The 26,234-nt window shown below is 42.0% G+C and overlaps 1 protein-coding gene across 2 annotated transcripts in view; it reads left to right on the top strand.

Moving 5' to 3' along the window:
• Nucleotides 1–26,234, top strand: part of kdm5a (lysine demethylase 5A) — a 216,135-nt gene that overhangs the window by 160,216 nt on the left and 29,685 nt on the right. For both annotated transcript variants that reach the window (XM_060840034.1, XM_060840036.1), the window contains 3 exons: nucleotides 1,160–1,298; nucleotides 10,171–10,350; nucleotides 18,391–18,549. In XM_060840034.1, coding sequence (XP_060696017.1) covers nucleotides 1,160–1,298; nucleotides 10,171–10,350; nucleotides 18,391–18,549 — 478 coding nt within the window. The remainder of the gene's footprint in view (nucleotides 1–1,159; nucleotides 1,299–10,170; nucleotides 10,351–18,390; nucleotides 18,550–26,234) is intronic.

Genomic DNA, 26,234 nt, shown 5'->3' on the forward strand with positions numbered 1-26,234 from the left:
AAGTTGTTTTCTAATCTCCCAAATATTCTGATGTCCGCATCATCAGCCTGTTTGTACGACTGGGTGCGCCTGTCAGGACCCCACTGAATCCCAATGCATTTATCTTTATGGGGATTGCTAAGGAAATTCAAACTTTGACATGCAATTCCCATGCTTCCTGTACACTCCATAAAATCTCTGACTCTGAGCTCGAGTTCAAAACAGTTCCAGTTTACTTATCTGGATATATTTTCAGCAAAGGTTAAATGAAAAGGACCTAGTTTAACTCCTGCACAGAAGTGATTCCTTGCAATCACTCTTACTGACCACCCAGTTTCCCCTGAACCTCCACACCACCCACTTCATCCCCAGTCTGTTCCCTCTCCTTACTGACTTACTGCACAACCACCCCCTGAAATCCATTCCACCCTGACCTGATTCCCACAATTCATTCATCTGCCCATTTCACTCACCCATTCATACTGGGTAGTGAAATTTGTCATCTGGCAGCTGTTGCTGTAAAAGCGGTGTGTCTGGCCTTTCTTTTGAGTTTGCTGTACTGTGACTATGGGACTTTCTGAACATTGAATTTCACATTTCTGTAAAATTTGGACTTGGAAGCCTGGCAAAAAGTGCTGAGCAGTATCAGTCGGGTGAGTGTTTGGGTGTAACAGCAATCTGACCATGACACTCACTCCTTGACAGATCCAGGCCAAAGTGTAAATTCAATATCTTGCAGAGGAGAGTCCAAAATTTCAAGGCAGTTAAGGAATCTTGTTATTTCACAGTCTTCTGATGTTAATCCAGTTCCTTTGAACGAGGGGGCTTGAATATGCAGGGTCAATGATCTCCTCCTCATGTCGAAATTTGTGTGTTGGGTTTGACATTTAAGGCTGGGTTTGGTCACAACAGCTGTTTGATGAAGCTCAAGGAATTGAGACCAAATTGTTGACCTTGAGTTGGCTGAGCAGAAGCAATCATAGGTCCTGAAGCTGATAGGACACCAGCAATCACATTTCTATAAGTTGAGGACACTGGTATCCAAATGTGTCAATAGCATAGGATCACATTTGCATTTGGGAGAAAATCTGGGTAGATTTTGGTTTGAGAATTTAAGGTTTGAGTTTGTTTATGGATGACTGTCTTTATTATGGCGATAATGGCCCTTTTGTTCTTGCAGGCCAAGGCATGGCATGGCAACTCTGGAAGGCATTGTAAATGAGGCAAAGAATATTCCTGCGTACTTGCCTAATGTGCTGGTGCTTAAGGAAGCGTTGCAAAAAGCCAAAGACTGGATGGCCAAAGTGGAAGCTATTCAGGCAAGTTTTGAGGCATTTAAACTGTTCAATAAATAGAGAAAATGATATTTTAAGTCCAAAAGCTTTCATTTCATTTCTAACGACTATCCTTTCATTTTCTGATTCCACCAAAGTTCCAGGACTATAACTGCAGTTAGTGGACTTGGTGCTCAGCCATCTTTGTCACCTGTTGCTGAATTGTTCCTAAGCCAAATGGCTGAATTTAATTTGCTGCTTTTACCATACTTTTTGAAGTAGCACTTGGTCTTGTGCTGTTTTCCATTTCAGGCCCTGATTTATCCAGGCTTGAATTCACCTTGTTTGGCAAATCAAAATTAGTTATTTCATTACCAAGCTGAGAGATATTTGATGGAGTGAAGCTGCTGTCACGTTTTACACTTGTGCATGGCACTTAGTCACAAATTATACATGAAATGTAATTATAAAGTTAAATGGTAGTTTGGTATACACCAGACTTTGTTTTAAAAGGAGCTTTGTAAACCAGCACTATTGATGAGCTGGCAAAAATTATATACCTCAAATACTAGCGAGTTTTGAGAAGATTTATAGCTCAGGTTGAGATTGTGGATGTAGATTGGCTCACTGAGCTGGAAGGTTCGTTTTCGGATGTTTTGTCACCATCCTAGGTAACATCAACAGTGCGCCTCTGGATAAAGCACTGGTGGTATGGCCTGCTTTTTGTAACAATATCAGGGGTGAGTTGGCAAGGTGGATACAGAACTCGCTTAGTTATAAGAGATAGAGGGCGGCAGTGGAAGGATGCTTTTTGGAATGGAGGGCTGTGACTAGTGGTGTTCCAAAGGGATCAGACCTCTGCTGTGTCCAGCCTACACAAATAATTAGGAGGAAAATGTAGCTAGAAATGCAGTTAGAAAGTTTACAGATGTTATAAAGTTTGTTTGAGTTTTGGATAGTGAGAGAATTGTCAGAGGATGCAGGAGGATATAGATCATTTGGAGGCGTGGGCAGAAAAAATGGCAGATAGAGTTTAATCTGGACAAATGTGAGGTGATGCATTTTGGAAGGTTAAGTACAGGTGGAAATTATGCAATGAATGGCAGAACCCTTAGGGCTGTTGATATGCAGAGTGAATCTGGGTGTACAGGTGGCAGCGCAGCTAGATAAGGTAATAAAAAATGCATATGGTATGCTTACTTTCATTGGAATGGTTATTGAGTATAAGGATAGACAAGTTATGCTGCAGCTTTATAGAACTTTAGTTAGGCCACACGTGGAAAATTACATATGGTTCTGGTCACCACAGTACCAGAAGGATGTGGGTGCTTTGGAGAGTGTGCAAAAATGGTTTCCCAAGACGTTGCCTGGTTTGGGAAAGGTTGGATAGACTGGGCTTGTTTTTGCTGAGTGCAGGAAGTTGAGGGGCGAACTGGTAGAAGTTTATAAGATTGTGCATGTCATGGGTAGAATGGAAAGTATCCCAGGGTGAAGGTGTCAATTACTGAGCTGAAAATGTGTTGCTGGTTAAAACACAGCAGATTAGGCAGCATCCAAGGAACAGGAAATTCGACGTTTCGGGCCAGAGCCCTTCTTCAGGAATCAGAGGTGAAGGTGTCAATTACTAGGGTATATAGGTTCAAGGTGTGTAGAGGAAGTTTAAAAGGGAGTCTCAGGATCCTACAGCATAGAGACAGGTCCTTTGGCCCAAACTGGACTATGCCAACCAAAATGTCTATCCACTTGAACCTGCATTTCCCTGCACTTGGCCTGTATCCTTTTAGTCCATTCCTATTCATATATTTGTCCAAATGCCTTTTAAATGTTGTTAATGTACCAGCCTCAACCACTTCCGCTGGCAGCTCATTCCATATGCTCTGTGTAAAAATGTTTCCCTTCAAGTGCCCTTTTATTCTTTCCCCTCAAACCATAAACCAATGCCCTTGAGTCCTCGATTCCCCAACTCTAGGAAAAAGACTGAGTGCATTCATCCTATCCATGTCTCATGATCATATACACCTTTTATAAGATCCCTCATGAATCTCTTGTGCTCTAAGGAAAAAGATCCTATCTTGTCCAACCACTCCATACACATGTAACTCAGACCATTGAGTCCAGGCAACAGCCTTTTAAATTTCTTCTGCACACTTTGCAGTTTAACATCATCCTTCTTATAGCAAGGTGACTAAATCTGAGCACAGTACTCCAGGTGCAGCCTCACCAATGTCTTGTAGAACTGCAACTTAACTTCCTAACATCTATACTCAATGCCCTGACTGATGAAGGCCAGTGTCCCAAAAGCTGCCTTCACTGCCCTGTCTACCATCACTTCACTTTCAGAAAACCACGCACCTGAACTCCAAGGTCCCTCTGTTCCACTACACTCCTTAGGGTCCTACCATTGACTATGAAACTTCTACCTTGATTTGACTTTCCAAAATGCAAGACCTTGCACTTAACTATATTAAACTCCATTTGTCATTCCTTAGCCCGCTTCCCCAGCTGATCAAGTTCCTACTGCTTTTTCTGTTAACCTTCCTCACAGCCCACGATGCCTCCTATTTTAGTGTCGTCAGCAAACTTACTAATCATGCCTTTTACATTCTCATCCAGATCACTGATATAGATAACAGACAGTGATGGGCCCAGCATTGAAGAGTGTGGTGCTGGAAAAGCACAACCAGTTAGGCAGCATCTGAGGAGCAGGAGAATCACCACTCTCTTCGATTCTGATCTCCAGCATCTGTAGTCCTCACTTTCTCTTAGTAATGGGCCTGGCACTGACCCCTGAGGCACTCCAGTGGTCTCAGGCCTCCAGTCTAGTTTGCATCCTTCCACTCCTACCCTCTGCTTCGTACCATCAAGCCAACTTTGTATTCAGTTTGCTAGATAGTCCTGAATTCCATGCAATCTAACACTGCAGAGCAGTCTACCATGTGAACCTTATCAAAGGCCTTACTGAAATCCATTTGGACTATGTCCACCGCCTCGTCAACTTCTTGGTCACTTCATCAAAGTACTTGGGAAAAATTTGAGAGTCATGATCTACCACTCACAAAGATGTTTAAAAGGTTTTTGCACAAAGGATGGTCAGTACCTGGAATGCATTGCCAGAGGAGGTGGTGGAAGCAGACACAATAGCAGCACTCAAGAAGCAACTGGATGAATGCATGAATAGGAAGGGAATAGTGCGGTATGGATTGTGTAAATTAAGACAATTTTAGTATGGAAGGGCAACATATGATGGCATGGGCGTGGAGGGCTGAATGGTCTGTTTCTGTGCTGTATTGTTCTTATTATGTGGGCCTCTTGTTCAACTGGAATATTTGATGAACTGGTGCACTCCTGATCCATAGGTGCCAATTCGTTAAAAAGTTTGCTGTATTCTCAATAGTTCCTGATAGTTGACTGTATAGTACAATAATCACAGGCTTCATTCTTACCCCTCCCATTTTAAGGCATCTAAATCATTACCAAATATAGTCAGTTCTTCTATAACACGATGGTGGCATTCTTGTACAGTCCCACGTTAATGTAAAATCGTGCTTTAAAACCATGTTTAAAGTGTTGGTGCTGTGATCGCATTACAGCCAACACACATTTTAAAAGATAGTCCCCTATTCATCAATAGTGTTACAGTGCATTCACATTGACGAAACACGCATTGAAACAGAATGACCTGTAAATCTGAAAAGCATATTTATTGCATGGCACAAACTGAGTCAGGCTTCTTCAATTAAGTTTTTGTGATCTTTGCAATGGAAAGAATTTGAACTGGATTGCTAAAGGAGGAATTTTTTTTTGTTGGTCTATTCATTCAGGCTATCTGGACATCACTGTCCGAGCCAGCATTTATTGCTCAACCCCAATTACATGGTGGTGCTGCCACCTTAAGCTACTGTAGTCCATTTGCTGTAGGAACACCCACACTACTGTTAGGGAGAAGATTCAAGAAATATTAATGCCATTACTCTGATTTCCAAGTCTGGATAGTGCTTGGCTTGGAGGAGAGCTTGTGGTTGGTAGTGTTCCTATGTATCTATTCCCTTGTCCTTCTCAGTGTTGTTGGAAATGGAAGGTGCTGTTGAAGGAGTCCTTCCCTGACTTTCTACAGTGTATTTCCCAGATGGTACGTGATGCTGCAACCATGCAATGATAGTGAAAGAAGCGAATGCTTGATGCAAATCAAGTTATTTGCTGCAGGATTCCTAACCTGCTGTGTATCTAGAGTTTTTATATAGCCTGTCAATGGTAACCCTCAGGATTTTGCCAGTAGTGTCTTCAGTGAAAATATCATCACTGTATGTCAAGGAGCAATGATTAGGTTCTTTCTTCACAGAATCACAGAAATCTTAAAGTACGCTATTCAGCCCATGGTCCTAATGCTGGCGCTTCAAACCTCACCCCCCACCATTTTCCTTGCACGTTATTTCTATCCAAGTAATTCCACTTTCCTCTTGAATGCCTCAATTGAGCCGGCTCCGCCACTTTTCCAGGCAATAAATTCCACATCCTAACTACTTAGTGCTTGGTGATGTTTTTTCTCACTTCGTCCTTGCTTCTTCTGTCAAGCAATTTAAATCCATAGATTTTATCCACACACCCCCCTATCCAGCCTGCTTATGATTTTTGCAGCCTCGATTAGATTTCCTCTTAGCCTCTTTTCTTACCAAGTAGAACAGATACAACTACTTCAATCGACTTTCATTGCTGAGTTTCTCATCCCTGATCCAGTCTTCTAAATCACTACTACATTCTCTCCAATGTATTTGCATTTATCTGATTACATAAAACCCAGAACTATACACAGTATTCCAGCTGAGGTCTAGTGTCTTATACAAGTTCAACATCAGCTGCTTGCTCTTGTATTCTATGCCCCTATTAATAAGGCAGAGGCAACTGTATGATTTCTGTTCTCTCCATTTGTCTTGCTACTTTCAGTGATCTGTGTGCATATCCATCTAGGACCCTCTGCTTTTGCAACCCCTATAGAATTGTACTCCTGGTTTCATATTGTCTTTGAATGTTCTTCCGATCAAAGTGCATCATTTTACGCTTCTCTACATTGAAATTCATCTGTCACCTATTGCTCAGTCCACGAACTTGCCTATTCCTCCTGCAGGTCTACAATGTTCTTATTGTAGCTGTTCCGATTTTTGTTTGAGCAGCAATCTTTGAAATTGTTCCCTGCGTATCTTAATTATTAATATAGGAAAAGCAAGGTTCCCAATATATACTACTTCCTCCAGCCTGAAAAATATTCATAAGCTATTACACCATCTCCTAACATTCGGCCAATTTTCAGTCAATATTACTACTGGCCATTTTAATCCATGATCTAAACTTTCCTCAAGTCTGCTGCTTGGCACTGTTATCAAAGACCTGTGGAAATCCATTAATACATTACATCAACAGCATTGAGTCTTTTTGTTATCTTTTGAGAAAATTCCAAGTTGTTTAAACACTGTTGCTCCTTTAGAAATCCATGCTGACTGTTTGTAAATAACCCAACCTTTTTTCATGTGGCCGCTAACTATATCCCGAGTAACTATTTCAAGATGCTTCCTGCCATTTATGTTGTAAAACCGACTGCAGTGTTGGCAGATGCTTCCAACCTTTCTTGATTAGAGCTGTATTGTGTGCGTATTTCCAATCTCCTGGCTGGACAGGGTTCCTGCAGTTTCCATTCTTGCTGCCTTCAAAATCATTGGATGCATCACACCTGGTCCTCGTGTTTGTCAACTTTTAAGTATCAACAGTCTCGCCAACACTTTCCCTTGGCAATTTTGAACTCTTCTCGTGATTGAATTTTCTTTTGTGTCATCGTGGACTGAGTGTGTCTCCCTCTTTGATAAAAATAAATACAATGCATTAATTTATTGCCTCATCCATGTAGCCTGCTTCCAGGCTATAAATTCCCTTTGGTCACTAATCATCCCTGCTACTACTTTGTCTGCTCTTTTACTATTTATTTGCCTTCAGAAAATGTTTTGGCACCCATTTTATTTCGACTGCTAGTCTTTTGTCATAATTCCTGTTTGCTTCGCTTCTTTGTTTTCTCATGATCCCTCTGACTCTCTCATTCCAAACATGTGACCAGTTCTGTTCTTGTCTGATTGCAGTCATTCTGCCAGTATATCTTTATTATTCTGTATGTCATTTTCTGCTGTCATCCTGAACCTTAATTCATTTATCACTGTCTCCGAAATGTTCTTCCAGTGACACTTGATCCTCTTGGTTCCCTTATGGCAGCACGGTGGCTCAGTGGTTAGCACTGCTGCCTCACAACACCAGAAACCTGGGTTCGATTCCAGCCTCTGGTTACTGTGCGTGACTTTTACATGTTCTCCCCATGTCTGTTTGCGTTTCCTCCTGGTGTTCTGGTTTCTTCCCACAATCCAGAAATGTGCAAGTTAGTTGAATTGACCGTGCTAAATTGCCCATAGTGTTCAGGGAAATGTAAATAAAGTTCATTAGTTAGGGGTGAATGTAGAGTAGTCGGGGAACGGGTCTAGGTGGGTGACTTTCTGGAGGATCAGTGTAGACTGGCTGGGCAGAAGGGTCTGTTTCCACACTGTAGGGATCCTGTATGGATTCTGTAATTTCAAAGAAATAGATGCAACAATGCATCCTAAAATAAACCAAAGAAACAGAGTTGAGCAATTAAGGAAGTAAGTTATGGTCAGCTTAAGAGAATGGGAATCATCTATGCTGCTCTCACAACAACCCATTGTCAGCTACTAATGGGTGCTGCCACAGATACTAGTTTCTCCGACAATTTGTTTTTGTTGTAACAATGCATCCTTTCTTATTGGACTGGACAGCTACATTTGGGTGGCATGGTGGCTCAGTGCTTAGCACTGCTGCCTCACAGAGCCAGGAACACAGGTTCGATTCCACCCTAGGGCGATGTCTGTGTGGCGTTTGCAAATTCTCCCCATGTCTTTGCTGGTTTCCTCCCATAATCCAAAGATATGCAGGTTAGATGGATGGCCATACCAAATGGCTCAGAAGTGTCCAGGGATTTGTAGGCTAGGTGGATTAGCCATGGGAAATGCAGGGGTTACAGGGATAGTTAAGGGGACTAGGTCTGGATGGGATGCTCTTCAGAGGATTGGTGTGGGACTCGGGCAGAACAGCTTACTTCCATACTGGTAGTGATTCTATGATACAACTGTACGTTATTAAGAGGAGATGTAAAATCAGAAGACCAATGTGTGGATATAGTCATTATCTGACACTTAGGTAGTGGAAGCAGACAAATTGGTGACATTTAAGAGGCATCTGGATTGTTATATGAATAGGGAGGGATTGGAGGGATGTGCATCAAAAACCTCAGGTTTGTTAGAGAGAATGTTCAGAGGTTACTTAATTGAGACATACAAGGTAATCAGAGGGTTTGATAGGGTGGACAGTGAGAGCCAATTTCCTCGGATGGTGATAGCGAGCACAAGGGGACATAGCTTTAAAATAAGGGGTGCTAGATATAGGACAGATGTTGGAGGTAGTTTCTTTACTCAGAGTAATAGGGACGCACTGCCTGCAACAGTAGTAGACTTGCCAACTTTAAGGGCATTTAAATGGTCATTGGCTAAACATATGAATGAAAATAGAATCGTGTAAGACAGATGGCTTCAGATTGGTTCCACAGGTCGACACAACATCGAGGGCCTGGACTGCGCTGTTATGTTCTATTAATAAGGACTGCAGGTTTTTTGTTTAGTTTAATTAGGGCATGATGATTGGCACATGCCTTTTCCTGTCCTGTGGGTTTCTTTGTTCTTTTTTCATAGTTCTTAAAGTGGTATCCTTGGAAATGAGCTGGGCAAGTCTTGCTTGATTTACAGCACTATATGTTCCTAGATAATAACCATGCTTAAAAGCTTTATCAGGTTGTACAGATTCTGATTTATAGCTTTTCTTTCAGTTCCGTCAATGATTATGTTGCTAATTACTGTGTGATGATAAAAGGAATAGGGTCGTTTTCCCTTGTTTGTTCTACCTTTCTATTGTGAATAATGTTTTGCTTTGCTTTTTTCAAGACAAATATTGTAATATTATGCTTATTTTTTGTATAAAATCACTCAAGGTTAAAAAAAAATTCAGCCTCACTCCTGTCAGGGTTCTGATGTATCCGGTGTTAACATCAATGAGGCATTCCCTGTTGCCATTGAGACCTCTAGATCAGAACTCAGTGCAGGCTGTTGTTTTAGACCATAGAAGGCTGCCTTAACATTATTACTAATGGATAGGTACCTGAAGCATGGAAGAGGCATAGTTAGATTACATGGAGGGAAAAGAGAGGAAATGTCAGAGAGGTGGAAGCAAAGTGAGATTGAAATAATGACTTGGGCTTGAAATAGCAGCTAAAATGCAAAACAGAAAGACTTTTTGTGTCTAAGTTTGGTATACTTTGCTGAAATGAATAGTGGGTTATCCTGATTTATTATCAGTGTTTGGGAAAGAGGAACAGATCAAGTGACTGGCCTCCATCTGTCCCCTGCATCCATGTGTAGAGAAGTCACCAATCAGAGTTCAGTTCCTAAACTGACTGAAGTCACCATGAAGGCCTGACTTTCTCTACCCCACCCCTCACCTGAGGTGTGGTGACTCAGGTCAAAGTCACCACAGGTACTTTTTTCTAGTGAGATAGCAGCCTTATGGCCCACTGGGTCTATAATTGCAATGCCTTGAAAATAATCAGCTGCTTATATAATATTGAGCTTGTTTGTCAGTAATAAAAAAAAATTGATCAGTGATCATGTTTGAAACTTTAAGCCTAATGTCAAAAGTGATATTATTTTGGATACTGCTGCAGTACTGATATTTGTTTATGGCAGGTTATGTTTTGTCTTACAAGTTGAGGATTAATTATTTTGAAATGTTGTCTTACTGTGATGTTTTCTGCTGTGTACAGAAGGGATCTCACAATGCATATCTAGATCAGCTGGAAAGCCTTCTTGCAAGAGGACGCCCTATACCAGTGCGGCTGGATCCACTTCCCCAAGTGGAATCCCAAGTAGCAGCTGCTCGAGCCTGGAGAGAACGTACTGCTCGGACCTTCTTGAAGAAGAACTCTACCTACACATTGTTACAAGTAAGACTTTCTTTAAAATCAACTTCGCTAAGTAAGTTTGCAGATAACACCAAGATTGAACTGGTGGATGACTGTGAGGAAGAAGGTCTTAGGATGCAGGATGATATAAATGGGTTGGCCAGATGGACAGATCAGTGCTGGATGGAATTTAATCCTGTTAAGTGTGAGGTGATGTACTTTGGAAGCAGTAAATGAACAAGGGAGTACTCCATGAACAATAGGACATGAGGAAGCTCAGACTATCTTGGTGTGCTTGGCATTAGATCCCTGAAGGCAACAGGGCAGATTAGGATGGTAGAATCAGTGATTCATAGGTTCATGCAGTGTAGAAATGGACAGTTGGCCCATCAAGTTGGCCCAACGTAACTATTACTAAAGTGCCTTAATCCCATAACCTTGAACTTTGTGATAGTTGAAGTACTCATTCCAAATAATTTTCTTCAGTTTGTAAGCTCCACTACCTTCCCAGGAAGTATATTCCAGATTCCCACCACCACCTGAATGCAAATGTTTTCTCCTAAATCTCCTGCTCCTTATGCTAAAACTATGTCCCCTCGTGATTAACCCCTCAACCATCTATTTACTCTGTCCATACCCCTCATAATCTTATACATTTCAATCATGTCCCCCCTCGGTCTTCTCTGCCCTAAAGAAAACAATCCAAACTAATCTAGTCCCTCCTTATAGCCATTTACAGCATTGGTGGGGTGGTAAATGAGGAGGATGGCCATGAACTACAAGAAGCTATAGACGGACTGGTCAGATGGGCTAATCAGTGGCAATGTGAAATTCAATCCAAATAAATGTGAGGTAATGCAGTGGCTGGATAAACAAGGCAAAGGAATACATCATGAATGGTAAGACCCTGGTGTGCACATTCACCGCTTCCTTAGGGGTATCGTGGCAGGTGGATGAAGTGGTTAAGAAATGATAGTTACCTTTTGGACAAGGCATGGTGTTTAAGAGCAGGAAGGTTATGCTGGAACTGCATAAAATCTTGGTTAGGGCACAACTAGTTCTATTAATTTTAAAAAAGGAGGTCTGACTTAGGTACAGGCAGCTGGGATCAAGGGAATCCCTGGAGGTATATAGGGGATACAGGAGTTGACTGAAGAAGAAAATCAGAAAGGTGAACGAGAACTATAGATTAGGGTGAATCCAGAGAGGTTCTTTACATATATTAAAAAGGAAAAAAAGCAACTAGGCCCTCACAAGGATCAAAGTGGAGATGTATGTGAAGAACTGCAGGAGATGGGCGAGGTCCTCAATGAATATTTCTCCTGTGTTTGTTGTGGAGAAAGGCACACAGACTTTGGAACTTGGAGAAGTTAGAGGTGATATGGAGAGAGTCCATATCACAGTGGAGGAGGTGTTACATTAGAATGTGTGAAGGTGGATAAATCTCCTGCTCCTAACCAGATGTATCCAAGAACCCTGCAAGAAGCTAGGGAAGAAATTGCGGAGACCCTAGCTGATAGTTTTGCATCATCGTTAGCCATGGGTAAGGTCCCGTAAAACTGGAGAGGAGTGAATGTTGTGCCTGCATTCAAGAAGGGCTGCAAAGAAAATATCTGAGAGCTGTAGACCAGTTAGCTTAATATCCTGTGGTGGGTAAGTTACTTGAGATTTGAGGGATAAGATTTACATGCATTTGGAAAGGCAGGATTTAATTAGGAAGAGTCAGCATGATTTGTGCGTGGGAGATCATTCTCTCACAAATTTGTCAGAATTCTTTGGTGAAGATCCGTGTCAATGATTTGTATGAGAATGTACAAGACAGGATTAGTAAGTTTACAGATGACACTAAAATAGGTGGTATCATGGACAGTGAGGAAAGTTATCAGAAATTGCAGAAGGACCTTGATCAGCTGGGAAAGGGGGCCGAGAAGTTGCAAATGGAATTTAATCTGGGTAAGTATGATGTCTTGCATTTTGGAGAGTCACCTCAAGGCAGGAGTTTGATGGTAAATGGTAGGGCCTTTAAGGACTGTAGTGGAACAGAGGGACCTTGGAATTCAGGTTCATGGTTCTCTGAAAGTGGACTTGCAGGTAGACAGGGCAATGAAGGTGGCTTTTGGCACACTAGCCTTCATCAGTCAGGGCATTGAGTATAGAAGTTGGGAAGTTATGTTGCAATTGTTCAGAACATTGGTGAGGCTGAGCTTGGAGTTTTGGTATTCGGTATTCAGTTTTGGTATTCGGTATTCAGTTTTGGTATTCGGTATTCAGTTTTGGTATTCGGTATTCAGTTTTGGTATTCGGTATTCAGTTTTGGTTGCTTTGTTATAGGAAGGATGTTATTAAACTGGAAGGAGTGCAGAAGAAATTTACAAGAATGCTGCCAGGACTCAACAGTCCAAGAAGAAGTTGGACAAGCTAGGACTTATTTATTTCGAAAGTAGGAGACTGAGGGGGGGATCTTGTAGAAGTTTAAGATCATGAGAGGCAGCAATAGGGTGAATGCACTCGTTTTTTTTCCCCAGGGTTGGGGAATTGAGGACCAGAGGGCATCAGTTTCAGGTTAGTGGGGGAAGAATAAAAGGGAACTTCAGGGGCAACCTTTTTGAAACAGAGGGTGGTATGCATATGGAATGAGCTGCCAATGGAGGTGGTTAAGACCGGTACATTAACAACACTTAAAAGGCATTTGGACAAATGGATCTGAATGGTTTAATATGGGCCAAGTGCAGGGAAATAGGGGGAGCATGGATGAACACGTTGGCATGGATCAATTTGGGTCAAAAGACCTGTCTCCGTGCTGTAGGACTCCTATGACTCTAGAGTGTTGTGTGCAGTTGTGGAAGCCAGATTATAGGAAGAATGTAATGGCACTGGCGCGGGTGTAGACCAGATTAACCAGGATGTTGCCTGGGTTGGAGAGTTTTAGTTATGAAGAGGGTTTGGACGGTCAGTTTGTTTTCCTTCGAGCAGAGGTGTTTAAGAGGGGACGTGATTGAGGTATATAAAATTATGAGGGACATTAAAGGGTCGACAGGAAGTTTCTTCCTTGATTGAGGGATCATTGACCAGTGGTGTAGATTTGAGGTAAGGTGCTGGTGGTTCAGAGGAGATGTGTGGATAAATTATTTTTCAACCAGAGCGTGGTGGGAATCTGGACCTCACTACCTGTAAGGGTGGTAGATGACTTTCTAACATTTCAGAAGTGTTTAAATGGGCATTGTCAGGCCACGGGCCAAGTGAGGAAAACTAGTCTAACTAGATGGTTGTTTTTGACTAGTACAGACATGATGGTCGATTTTCTGTGCTATAAGATCTCTAGCATAAAGGTGGATAAATCCCTGGGACCTGATCAGGTGTAGCCTGGAAGTCTGTGGGAACCGAGGGAAGTGATTGCTAGGCCCTTTGTTGAGATATTTGTATCTTTGGCCACAGGTGAGGCGTTGGAAGGCTGGATATTGGTTATCATGATGCCACTATTTAAGAAAGGTGGTAAGGACAAGCGAGGGAACTATAGACTGGTGAGCCTTACAACGGTGGTTGGCAAGTTGTTGGAGGGAATCCTGAGGGACAGGATCTGCATGTATTTGGAAAGTCCAGGACTGATTAGGCATTGTCAGCATGGCTTTGTGCATGGGAAACTGTCTCTCTAACTTGATTGCATTAGAAATCCCACAACACCAGGTTATAGTCAAACAGGTTTATTTGGAAGCACTAGCTTTTGGAGTGCTGCTCCTTCATCAGGATGTAAGATTATACAACACAGAATTTTTAGCAAAATATTAGTGTCAAAATTGAACAAACCTGGATTGTTAAGTCTTTTATCTTTTACAGTGCAAGTTTCGGTTCATTAATATATTAAAGCCCAAAACTACCATTAAGTCACCTTCTTAAGACAACTTGAGGTTTTCTAACAAAACATGACATCTCAGCTCAGGCAATGCATTCAAGATGTGAGGTCAGAGTTTGTTTGTTTCCCAATCTTCCCTGTGAATTTGTGTGTGTGTGTGTGTGTGAGAGAGAGAGAGTGTGTGATGGAGTATGAGCCTGTGAGAGGATGTGCATGTTGGGGGGTGTTTTTTTGTGTGTGCATGAGAGACGTGTTGTGTGTGTGTATATATAGTGGGGTCACCTGTACCAAAGATCCTGTTTGAGGCCATCTTCATGGGTGCCAAACTTGGCTATCAGCCTCTGCTCGGCTGCATTGTGTTGTTGCCTGCCCTGAAGTCTGTCTTGTAGGATGGTCACTCGATCCAAAGCCCTGACCACTGAAGTGCTCCCTTGACTGGGAGGGAACACCTCTGTCTGTTGATTGTTGTGCGGTGTCCATTCAACCGTTGTCGTAACATCTGCTTGGTCTCACCAATGTACCATGCCTCAGTACGACCTTGCCTGCAGTGTTTGATATAGACAACTTTGGCTGAGTCGCATGCATACCTGCCACCACAGGTAATGGTGATATCTGTGTTGACACTGACACATTTTGCAGTGGTTGACATGACAGGGTTGTATGGTGTTGTTTGCTGCAAACAATCACCTGTTGAAGATATGACGGTTTTTTAAAAGTGAGAAGTGGAGATGTATTGAACGTCTTCACGAGATGCTCATCTTCATCGATAACGTGTTTTGGCTAATGAACTGAAACCTGCATTCTAATAGATGAAAAACTTAACAATCCAGATTTGTTCAATGTATCACTGTGTGACACTGTAATCTTTAGCTATAAATTGTGTCTTGTGACCTTGTACTTCACAGCCACCTGATGAAGGAGCGGTGGAAAGCTGCTCCAAAATCTAGAGCTCCCAACAAACCTGTTGGACCATAACCTGGTGTTGTGTGATTTCTACCATTGTCCAACTCAGTCCAACACTGATTGAATTTTTTGAAGAAGTAACAAAAAGTATTTGAGGACAGAGGGGTGTTTGTTATCAGTATGGGCTTCAGTCAGGCATTCGAGAAGGTTCCTCATGGTAGACTGGTTAGCAAGGCTAGATCAATGGAATACAGGGAGAAGTAGCCATTTTGATATAGAACTAGCTCGAAGGTAGGAGACAAAGGATGGTGGTGGAGGGTTGCTATTCAGACTGGAGGCCTGTTATCAGTGGTGTGCCACAAGGATTGGCGCTGGGCCCACTGCTTTACATTTGCATAAATGATTTGAATGTGAATATAGGAGGCATGGTTAGTAAGTTTGCAGATAATACCAAAATTGGAGGCAGAGTGGACAGTGAAGAAGATTATCTCAGAGTCCAACAGGATTTTGATCAGATGGGTCATTAGGCTGAGAAATGGAAGATGGAGTTTAATTTAGGTAAATGTGAGGTCCTGCGTTTTGGAACAGTAAATCAGGGTAGGACTTATTGGTAAGTTCCTGGGGAGTACTATTGAACGAAGAGACCTTGGAGTGCAGGTTCCTTTCCTTGAAAGTGGAGTCCCCCATAGAAAGGGGTAATGAAGAAGGCATTTGGTATGCTTGCCTTTACTGGTTAGAGCATTGAGTATAGGAATTGGGAGGTCATGTCGCAGCTGTACAGGACATTGGTCAGGCCATTTTTGGAATACTGCATGCAGTATTGGATTACTAGCAGGTCTCCCTCCTATTGGAAGGATGTTGTGAAACTTGAAAGGGTTCAGAAAAGATTTGAGGAACGTGTGTCCAGCAGGCTAAGATAAAAGAAGATTGCAGGTTAGGAAGGCGGTCTTCTTCCTGACCTCTCCACCCCCACCCCACTCCGGCCTATCACCCTCACCTTGACCTCCTTCTACTTATCGCATCTCCATCGCCTCTCCCCCAAGTCCCTCCTCTCCCTACCTTTTATCTTAGCTGCTGGACACACTTTCCCCATTCCTGAAGAAGGGCTTATGCCCAAAACGTCGAATTTCCTGTTCCTTGGATGCTGCCTGACCTGCTGTGCTTTTCCAGCAACACATTTTCAGCTCTGATCTCCAGCATCTGCAGTCCTCACTTTCTCCTCTTCAGAAAAGATTTACAAAGATATTGCCAGGGTTGGAGCGTTTGAGCTGAAGGGCTGGGGCTATTTTCCTTGGTATGACAGAGGCTGATGGGTAGCCTTGCAGATGTTTATAAAATCATGAGGGGAATGGATAGGATACGTAGACATGGTCTTTTCTCCAGCTGGGGGAGTTGAAAACTAGACTGCATAGGTTTAAGGTGAGAGAGGAAGAATTTGAACTGGACCTAAGATTTTCATGCAGAGGGTGGTCCATGTATAGAATAAGCTGGCAGTGGAACTGGTGGAGGCTGGTACAATTATAGCATTTAAAAGGCATCTGGATGGGTATATGCATTGGAATGGTTGAGAGGGATATGGGTCAAATGCTGGCAAATGGGACTGGATTAATTTAGAATATCTGGTTGGCATGCACGAATCAGATCGAAGGGTCTGTTTCCGTGCTGTCCATTTCTATGACTCGCTTGTTTTGAATAAAGCTTGTCTTCCAACCCACATGCCCACATAAAATGAAATTATTTGACATAAAGGATCTTTTTTAAAGTATAAGTAATAGAGGTCATGACCACTGTTGCTGGGACAAGGAATGCCAGATCACCTTGTATGCTCTATTGGTCCTTCGGTCTCAATTCAGCAAGTGGAAAAGTGAGAAAGTGTTGAGGTGAGCTGTGGGTTTGGACCAAAATGAAATGACTGTACAATCGGAGTGAAACAGTTGGGCAGAAAAAGAGTATGGAGTTTGAGAGAGATACGATTAGCATTCTAAGGATCAATAATTAAAAGTTCCTTTGGGTAATTCAACATCTGAGAAGCATGATAGATATGAATTGATCTCTAGCATTAAGGGAACAGAATATAGAATTTTACACCATGGAAGCAGGCTTTTATTAATTGTTTTTTTTCAATCTTTCTATTTTTGATGCCGTACCAGTTGACCGTGGTTCTTCCTGGGTCAAAACTTTACAAGATCTTTATGTAAAGACTTTTTTTTTCCCCTAACCTTGCCATAGCTAGAGCAGATGGAACTTTTCTATTCACTATAAAAGTCATCGTGATTTCAATGATCAAATTTCCTCCTGGTTTTTGTTGCTTTGGTAAACTCTGTCCCAGTATCTCGGCCAATCCATGATGTACTCCTGTTGAAGCTATGCTGTGCTTTCAATTTGGCATTTTTCGCCATGAAGTAATCAAAACTGTGCACAGTGCACTAGCACTGAATTAAGCAATGGTTTGTGCTTTTGTGTTTCATGCATGTAATCATCAAAGAGAGAGAGTCTGACCTTTTATTATTTTATTTAGCTGCATTTCTAGATAAGTTTAGAAACAACAAAGTCGGAGAAAGTGAGGACTGCAGATGCTGGAGATCAGAGTCAAGTGTGAAGCTGGAAAAGCACAGCAGGTCAGGCAGCATCAATGTTTCGAGCATAAGCTGAGAGGGTGGGGGTTACAGTCAAACCCTAACCACCGATGCATGAAGGAAGAACACCTCATCCTCCACTTCGGACCTTCCGACCGCACGGGATTAATGTAGATTTCAACAGTTTCCTCATTTCTCCTCCCTCCCTCTACTCCCATCCCAAGCCTCCAACTTGGCACCGCCCTCTTGACCTTTCCATCATCTTTCCCACCTATCACCACCTTCTGCACCTTCATCTACCTATCACATTCTCAGCTACCTGCTACCTACCCCCTACCATTTTTCTCTGTCCCCCCCACCAATGTCTCATTCCTGATGAAGAGCATATGCCCGAAACATCGATTCTCTGCTCCTCGGATACTGCCTGACCTGCTGTGCCTTACCAGCACCACGCAAGCAACAAAGTAGACCTGATTTGAAAAGCAGCAGATGCCAGTAATTCATCAGAATTAGTTTGAAATGGAGGCAATAGGCTAGCTAATCTGTTTTGATACAATCACTAATTACAAGAGAGACTTTCAGGTGACTATAGTGATTAATTACAATCCATGGAAAGATCTTGCTGTCATTGAATAGCAATTTGGAAGTTTTTTCTTTAATAAAGGTATTGGTTCATCAGAAAACAAAGTAATGAATACATTGGTCTGGTGTTGGTTATCTACAAATCTGAAAATTTTGTTCCTGACCCATTAGGTGCTGACCCCCAGGACAAATATTGGTGTTTACTGCAGTGGAAAGAATAAGCGGAAAAAAATGAAAGAGTTATTGATGGAAAAAGAGAGAGACTTTGATTTGGAGAGCCTGAGTGACTTAGAAGAGGTGGCTGAACAATCCAGTGACCCAAACACAGTTGTGAGTATCAAATATCTTTGCCTTCTGAGCTTCTAGATGCCAGTTCATTAATTAACTACTTTTTTCCAGGTACCTTGTAAACCTTTTATAAATTCTTAAATTCCACTCTAGATATCCGGGTTTCCTGGTGAGACATTTTGTCTTTTGGTGGAATTCTGACTTTTCACTTTAGGAGTTCTGCCTATGAAATGACTTCTCAACTTTCAGCTTACCCTGCTGCATTGGACATTGGATAATTTTGAATATGCATAGTATGTTGTTAATATGGACTTCATCCTCTCTTACAAGCACTAACTGCACTGAAAGCAGAAAGTTTGGATGTTACTTGGTGATTTTATACAAACTCGTTCAATAGTTTTGATGATAACAGTTGGTAAACAAAGGAGAAACTAATCATAGGGCCATTATTTTATTAGCTTGATTATCTTCTGTGCCTGTTCATGGCATTTTAAAGATCTATGGACCTGAATCTCCTACTCTCTTTGGGCATCTACTGCATTTAACTTAATGCCAACTAAAAAGTATCCTGACTTATTCCTTTTTAGGACTAAACTGGATAAATTCATGCTTGCTTATGTTGAACTTTGTGGATATGCGCGTCCCCAATACCCACCACCTCACGGATGCTCCATAGAGTCCATAACCCCCAAACTGCAGTGATCATGTTGGGGAAGGCATTAATCAGTAAGTTAGAGATATGGGCAATAAAGGTAAAGCTATAACTATGATCAACTTTAATCCACTTGTAGATTGAGCCCATCTCAACTTTTTTGTTCCTGATTTGGAAAAATATCCTGGAGTACATACAGGACAGTTTTCTGGATCAATATTTTGAGGAACCAGTTCATGTACAGATCATCCTGGATTGGGCATTGTGCAATGAGTAAGGAATAATTAGCAAATTAGCTGGGGAAGAGTGACCATAATATGATAGCCTTCACTAAGGTGGAGAGTGACATAACCGGATCGAAATAGATGAAACTATAATGGTACAAGGTGCAAGTTGGCTATGATAAAATGAGGTAATTATTTTCAGTGAATTGTTGCATAGGCAAGAGCAAACCATTACAGAGCATATGAAGGAACTGCAACAATTGATCATTCCTATTTGGTACAAAAATCAAACAAGAAAGGTGGCTGAAACAATTGGGGATAATATTAGTTCCAAGGAAGGGGCAAAGTTTACAAAAAGAAGCAGCAGACGTGAGCATTCAAACTAGTTTAGATTTAGCACAGGAGGACCAACCGATTAAGAGGGGGAAATAGAATACCAACGCGAACTTGGGTTCATATCTGTAGAAGCTTTTGCAAGCAATTTGTACATCAAGGGAAAGATATTGATTAGGATAAATGTAGGTCCCTTGCAGTCAGAAATAGATGAATTTTACATTCAGGAACAAAGACAACATACAAATTAAGTACATACTTTGTCCTGGCTTCACAAAGAAGGACACCAGAAATGTCCCAAAAATATTGGGGAACATGGAGTTTGCACACAATGCAAAGCTGGGTAGGTTGGTGGGCTTTGAGGAGGATGCAGAAATGCTTCAGTATGATTTGGACAAGTTCAATGAATGGGCAAATACATGGCAGATGTGAGGTTATCCACTTGGGTAACAAAAATAAGTTGTTATCCACAGAGGAACATTGATTATCCAAACGAGATAGGTAGGTACTATTTTGTTCGGATAATTGATTATTCGGTTTATTGATTCAATGCCGTTTCTCTGGGGTTTGGAGTTTTCTGTTAAGTCCACTTCCCGTTCAGGAGACTAGGCAGCAGCAGTGTGCGAACAACCCCCCCCCCCCCCCCGCTTCCCTCCCCACAATGATATTTCCTGGGAACCAACTTTATTTTCCAATGCTTAGGCCACCCTTATCTCACTAATCGAGCCATTTCACCTGCACCGAAGGCCAGATAAGACTGTCTTATCTCGTCAAGTAATTTCTATGCTTTAAAGGGCACATTGTCTGCTAATCTCTATTGAAGCAGACTGTGGTTAGTCACTTATGCAGTTTTAGCAGTTAGTAACTTAAAAGCAATTCCATACAGCTTTAGCAGAATTGGCAGCTTGCAGCCTAGAAGCCATTTTATCGTGTTATTTGCATCAAATAGCCATCTTAGGTTATTAAGAGCATCTGTTAAATGGTTGCCCCTGACTACCCAACTAGTCACCTCAACCTGTATTCAGGTGTTAGATCCTTGCCTTCACAATAAAAGGATTTGAATACAGGGGCAGAGATATCCTGTTGCAATTGTTCAGAATCTTGGTGAAACCACACTGGAGTATTGTGTACGTTTTTGGTCTCCTTATATGAGGAAAGGGGGCCTGGCTATGGAGAGTGCAATAAAGATTTATCAAACTGATTCCTGACATGGTCGGACTCACATGAGAAGAGTCCCTGTGGCCCTACTCACTGATGGGTTTTCAGTTCTGGACGATGAGATGGGCACATGGATCTCTAAGGGAGTGAAGCTAGAACCAGGACCAGCACCAGAACTGGCCCAACTTGCAGGAGGAGAGGAAGAAGAAGGAGGAGTGATAATAATAGGGAATTTATTATTTAGGTGAGCAATTAGATGTTTCTGGGGCCACAGGCCCCAGAATGGTGTGTTGCCAAGATCAGAGTCACTGGATGAAGGGTAACCTGGAGGGTGAGGGTGATAAGAGAGAAGTCATTAGACCATAAGACATAGGAGCAGAAATTACCCCATTCAGCCCATAGAGTCTGGTCCACCATTCAATAACGGCTGATAAGTTTCTCAACTTTATTCTCCCGCTTTCTCCCGGTGACCCTTGATCCTCTTGACAATCAGGAACAGTCTTAAATATACTCAAAGACCTGGCTTCCACAGCCTTCTGTGGCGGTGAATTCCATAGATTCATCACTCTCTGGCTGAAGAAATTTCTCCTTAACTCTGTTCTAAAAGGTCTTCACTTTCCTGTAAGGCTGTGCCCTCTGGTCCTAGTCTCTCCTACCAATGGAAACATCTTCCCAACACCCACTCTGTCCAGGCTATTCCGTATTCTATAAGTTTCAATTAGATAGCTCCTTCATCCTTCTAAATGCCATCAAGTATAGACCCTGAGTCCTCAAACATTGCTCATCTTGTTAAACTTTTCATTCCTGGGACCATTGTAATGATATTATGGTTTCAAGAAATATTTTTTTTAAATGAAGTAGGGTTGAGACAAAAGTATCGAGCAGATCTTCCAAGCCAATAATGTAAACAGCTTGTGAGGCTTTGGGGTTTTTATTAAAAGTTGGAAGAGTAGAAACAGCCTGAATGGGTGGGGTCAAGCTCCCACAGAACCAGAATTTTACTTTAGTTTTCATTGGCTGTTGGGGTTTGGAAACTGCTATACAAAGTAATCTAATCTAATCTAATCTCTCCCTGTTCAGCAAATACTTGAGCTCTGAGTTTTGTGTTTTCTTTTTTCTCCTGGACTGGAGAACTGCATATGACATTTATTTTACTAAATTTGCCTTTGTCAAGCGTGAGTCTATGGGATATCACTATATTGGAACATTTGTGATTTAGTAGATTAATAAATTATTAGTCTGTTAATTTTTCCAGTAGAGTTGTTATTCAATTCTTCCTTTTCTTTAACTATTGTGTATGAATAAAATGTTTTGTTTCAGGCCTAGTAGTTTGATCAATCAAATTGCACCCAGAACACAGCGCCTTATATTTGCCTTCTAAAATCAGAGTTGGCATCTAGCTATCTTAATATATTTTGAGGGGCCTTGGTTTCGCTCATAACGTCATAATATACATTGGAACCAATGATACAGTTAGAAAAGCAGGTGACATCTTGCATCAAGGGTTCAGCAAGCTAGGCAGTGGATTGAAGTGCAGGACCTCAAAGGTTGTAATTTCTGGAATACACACAGTGCCGTATGCTAGCGAGTACAGAAATAGGAGAATAGATCAGATGAATGTGTGGCTCAGGAGTTGGTGCAGAAAGGAAGGTTTTAGATTCCTGGATAACTGGGACCATTTCTGGGCAAGGTGGGAAGGTTTGCACCTGAACCAGAATGGGACTAACATTCTTGCAGCACAGTTTGATGCCTTTAGGATGAGTTTAAACAAGTTCACCAGAGGCAGGGGGTACAATGCATTAGTTCAGTGACAATACAGTTTAACTTGGAAAAGGAGCCAAGGTAGAGTGAGTTCAGCCATGTTGCCTCGTAAGGGAGGAATGAAAGTGTGTATAGTCTCTACCTTAATGGCAAAGAGTACTATAGGTAAGACTGATCAGTTCAGGGTATGAATTGACATATGGAACTGCCATATTGTTTCCATCACAGAGACATAATATCGTGGAAGCAGGCCATTTGGCCCATTGAGTCTACACTGACCCTCCAAAACACATTCCTCCAAGACCAAGACCCATCCCATATCCTATCCCTGTAACCCTGCATTTTCTATGGCTAATCCATTCAGCCTGCACATCGCTGCACACTGGGTAACTTAGCATGGCCAGTCCATCTAACTTGCACATCTTTGGACATATTTGAGGGAAGGACAAGACTGACAACTTATCATTTTGGCAGGAGAGGGTAGGAAGTCAGTTACTGCAGTAAGGAGGAATGATATCTTGCAATGGTCATCAAATAAGGTTTTGTGGAGAGAACTTAAGAATAACTTAAGTTGCATTGTTGGGAGTGTATTGTAGACCCTCAAATAGTCAGCTTGGGTAATTGTGGAGCAGGTAAGGCATGTAAAAATAATGTGGGTAATTATATTAATGGATTTCAACTACCCCAGTATTAAATGGGAGAACTGTAGCACAAAGGGATTCGAGGGGCAGATTTCTTGAAGTGTATAATGGAGAGTTTTTTACGTCAACATGTAGATGGTCCTAGAATGGAGGGTGCAGACCAAATTCTCAGGAATGAATTCAGGCAGGTATTTGAGGTGATAGTGGGGAAGCACAATAGTGATTCCATATGGGTTCATAGAAACCCTACAGTGTGGTAGAGCATCCTACCCCTACCCTGTAACCCTGCATTTAGCACGGTCAATCCACCTCACCTGCACATCTTTTCAAGTATGGGAGGAAACCGGAGGAAATCATGCAGATACTGGGAGAATGTGCAAACTCCACAGTCACCTGAGGCTGGAATCGAACCTGGATTCCTGGCGCTGTGGGGTATCAGGGCTAACTACTGAGCCATCATGCTGCCCTTGCTCTATACTTTACATTTGTTATGAAAAGGAGAAGATGATGTGCAAAAAATTGTTTTGGTTTGGGGTAAGGCAGATTTTAGTAAAATAGGGCAGCATCTGCAACAGATACAGTCCAAAAGAGGCCATTTGGCTACTGAATCTGTACCGCCAAAACTATACTGATATTGACACTCGGCCCACTTTCCCACAGTAGGCCCATAGCCTTGAATGTTATGGCACTTCACATGCTCATAAAAATACTACTTAAAGTTTGTGAGGTTTCCTGCCTCAACAACCCTCCCAGACAGCATATTTCGGATCCTGCCATCCTCTGAGTGGAAAAGTTTTTTTCCTAAAATCCTCATGAAACTACCTGCTCTTCATTTTGAAGTAATGCCCCATTATCATTATTGACCCTTCAACTAAGGGAAAATGTCCACCTTTTTAATTCATTTTGTCAGTGCCTTTTTACCTTGATTAATCCCCCCATCAACCTTCTTTGCTTCATAGAAAATAACCCAAGCTTATCCAGCCTGTCTTCATAGTTAAAATGCTCCATTCCAGGCAATATCCTGGTGAAGCTCATTTGCACTTCCTTGAATGCAATTACATCCTTTTGTACAGTATAGTGACCTGAACTGCACACAGTAGTCTAGCTGTGGCCACCCAAAGTTCTGTACAGCTCCAACAAGGCCTCCCTTCGATAAAAACCAGAGCATAAAATGAGGTCATTCAGTCCATCTTGTTCATGCTGATGCAAAGAAATCCAGATGTCCCCTCTCATGCCATATTCTTGCAGATGGCCCAAAGCCCTGCAGGTTTTAGTACTTAAGGTGCAGATCCAGGTACCTATGGAAAGAGTTGAGGGTCCATGCCTCCACCGCCAATTCGGGTAGCGAATTCCAGATTTACATGACTCTGTATAAAAATTTTTCCCTCATGTTTGCACATTCTCCCATGTCTGCGTGGGTTTCCCCTGAGTGCACAGTCCAAAGGTTGGTGGATTGGCAGTGCTAATTTGCCCCGCAATATCTTGGGATGTGGAATCTAGGTGGATGATCCATAATAAATATGGGGATAGGTGACGGGCTCAGGCTGGGTGGGAAATCTTTGGAGGGATGGTACCGATGTGATGGGCCAAACGGTCTCTTTCTGCACTGTGATTATCAAATTTCCTCTGATCCTTCTGCCACATAGCTCGAATCTATGACCCTTTTATGTTTGAACTCTGCCAAGAGACACAAGTTCCTCCAATCTACTCTGTCTGTACCCTTCATAATTTTGTATACCTCAACACGTCGCCCCCTCAGCCTTCTCTGTTCCAAGGAAAACAACACCGACCTCCACTCTTGGCTACAGTTCTCCAGCTCTGGAAGCATTCTTGTAAACCTCCGCATTCTTTTCAGCACAATTGCATCATTTCTGTGAAGTGGTGATCCAAACTGCATACAGTGTTGCAGTTGTGGCCTCACCAGCTTCTTATAGGTCATTCTGCTATAACGTGTGTTTTGTTAACATGAGTTTGCTGTAATGCGACTGACAAATTGGGGACACAGTTTCTAAAGTGTGAACTTTTAAAACTTGTGTTGCTGTTATGTGATTACATTGCCAACACTTTGTGCTGTTTCTAAAATGTGCTTTTTCTATAATGTGGAGTTGCACAATAACGCAACCATTGCACTAGAGGAAACTACAGGTAGTTGTTCTAATTTTATCCCTACCTTTTGTATTCTTTACCTCTGCCAGTGTAGGAGAGCATTCCATATGCTGCATTTATAACCTTATCTACCTCTACTGCTACCTTTTGGAACCTGTGCACCTGATGCCAAAATATCTCACTTTGTCTATGCCATTCAGTATATTCCCATTTATTCTGTATTCCCTTTTCCAGTTTGTCCTCCCTAAATACATTACCTAACACTAATCAGAGTTGAACTCCATCTGCCATTTTCCTGCCTACTCCTCAACCTTTGTGTCTTTTTGTAGCTTAGGCCAATATTGGCCAATAATGTTTCATCTGTAAATCTCCCAGTGGCCACCCCCACATAACACTCAAGTCCAAAACAACAGCACAGGTCCCACACTGAGCCCTGCTGAGCACCACTTGAAATAACTTTCCATTTGTAAGGGCAGTTTTGACCGTTACTCTTTTGTTTCCTGTTACTAAGGTAATTTTGTATTCTATTTGACACATTACCTTGTATTCCAGGGGCATTTTCTTTTGACCAGTCTGCATGTGGGACCTGGCAAATGCCTTACTAAAATTCATGTAGACAACAATCGCTGCACTACCCTCTTCGATCCTCCTTGTCACTTCCTTAACAAATTCATTTGTAAGGCATGACCATCTCGTGCTGACTCTCCCTGTATAGTCTATGCCTTTTCAAGTGACAGTTTATCCAATCTCAGAATTGATTCTAACAACTTGCCCATCACTGAAGTAAGGCTAATTGGCCTATAATTGTTTGACATTTCCTTTTTACCTTTAAACCACAGAATCACGTTTGCA

Source organism: Hemiscyllium ocellatum, chromosome 19 (genome assembly GCF_020745735.1).
Source record: "Hemiscyllium ocellatum isolate sHemOce1 chromosome 19, sHemOce1.pat.X.cur, whole genome shotgun sequence".
NCBI classification, from domain to species: Eukaryota; Metazoa; Chordata; class Chondrichthyes; order Orectolobiformes; family Hemiscylliidae; genus Hemiscyllium; species Hemiscyllium ocellatum.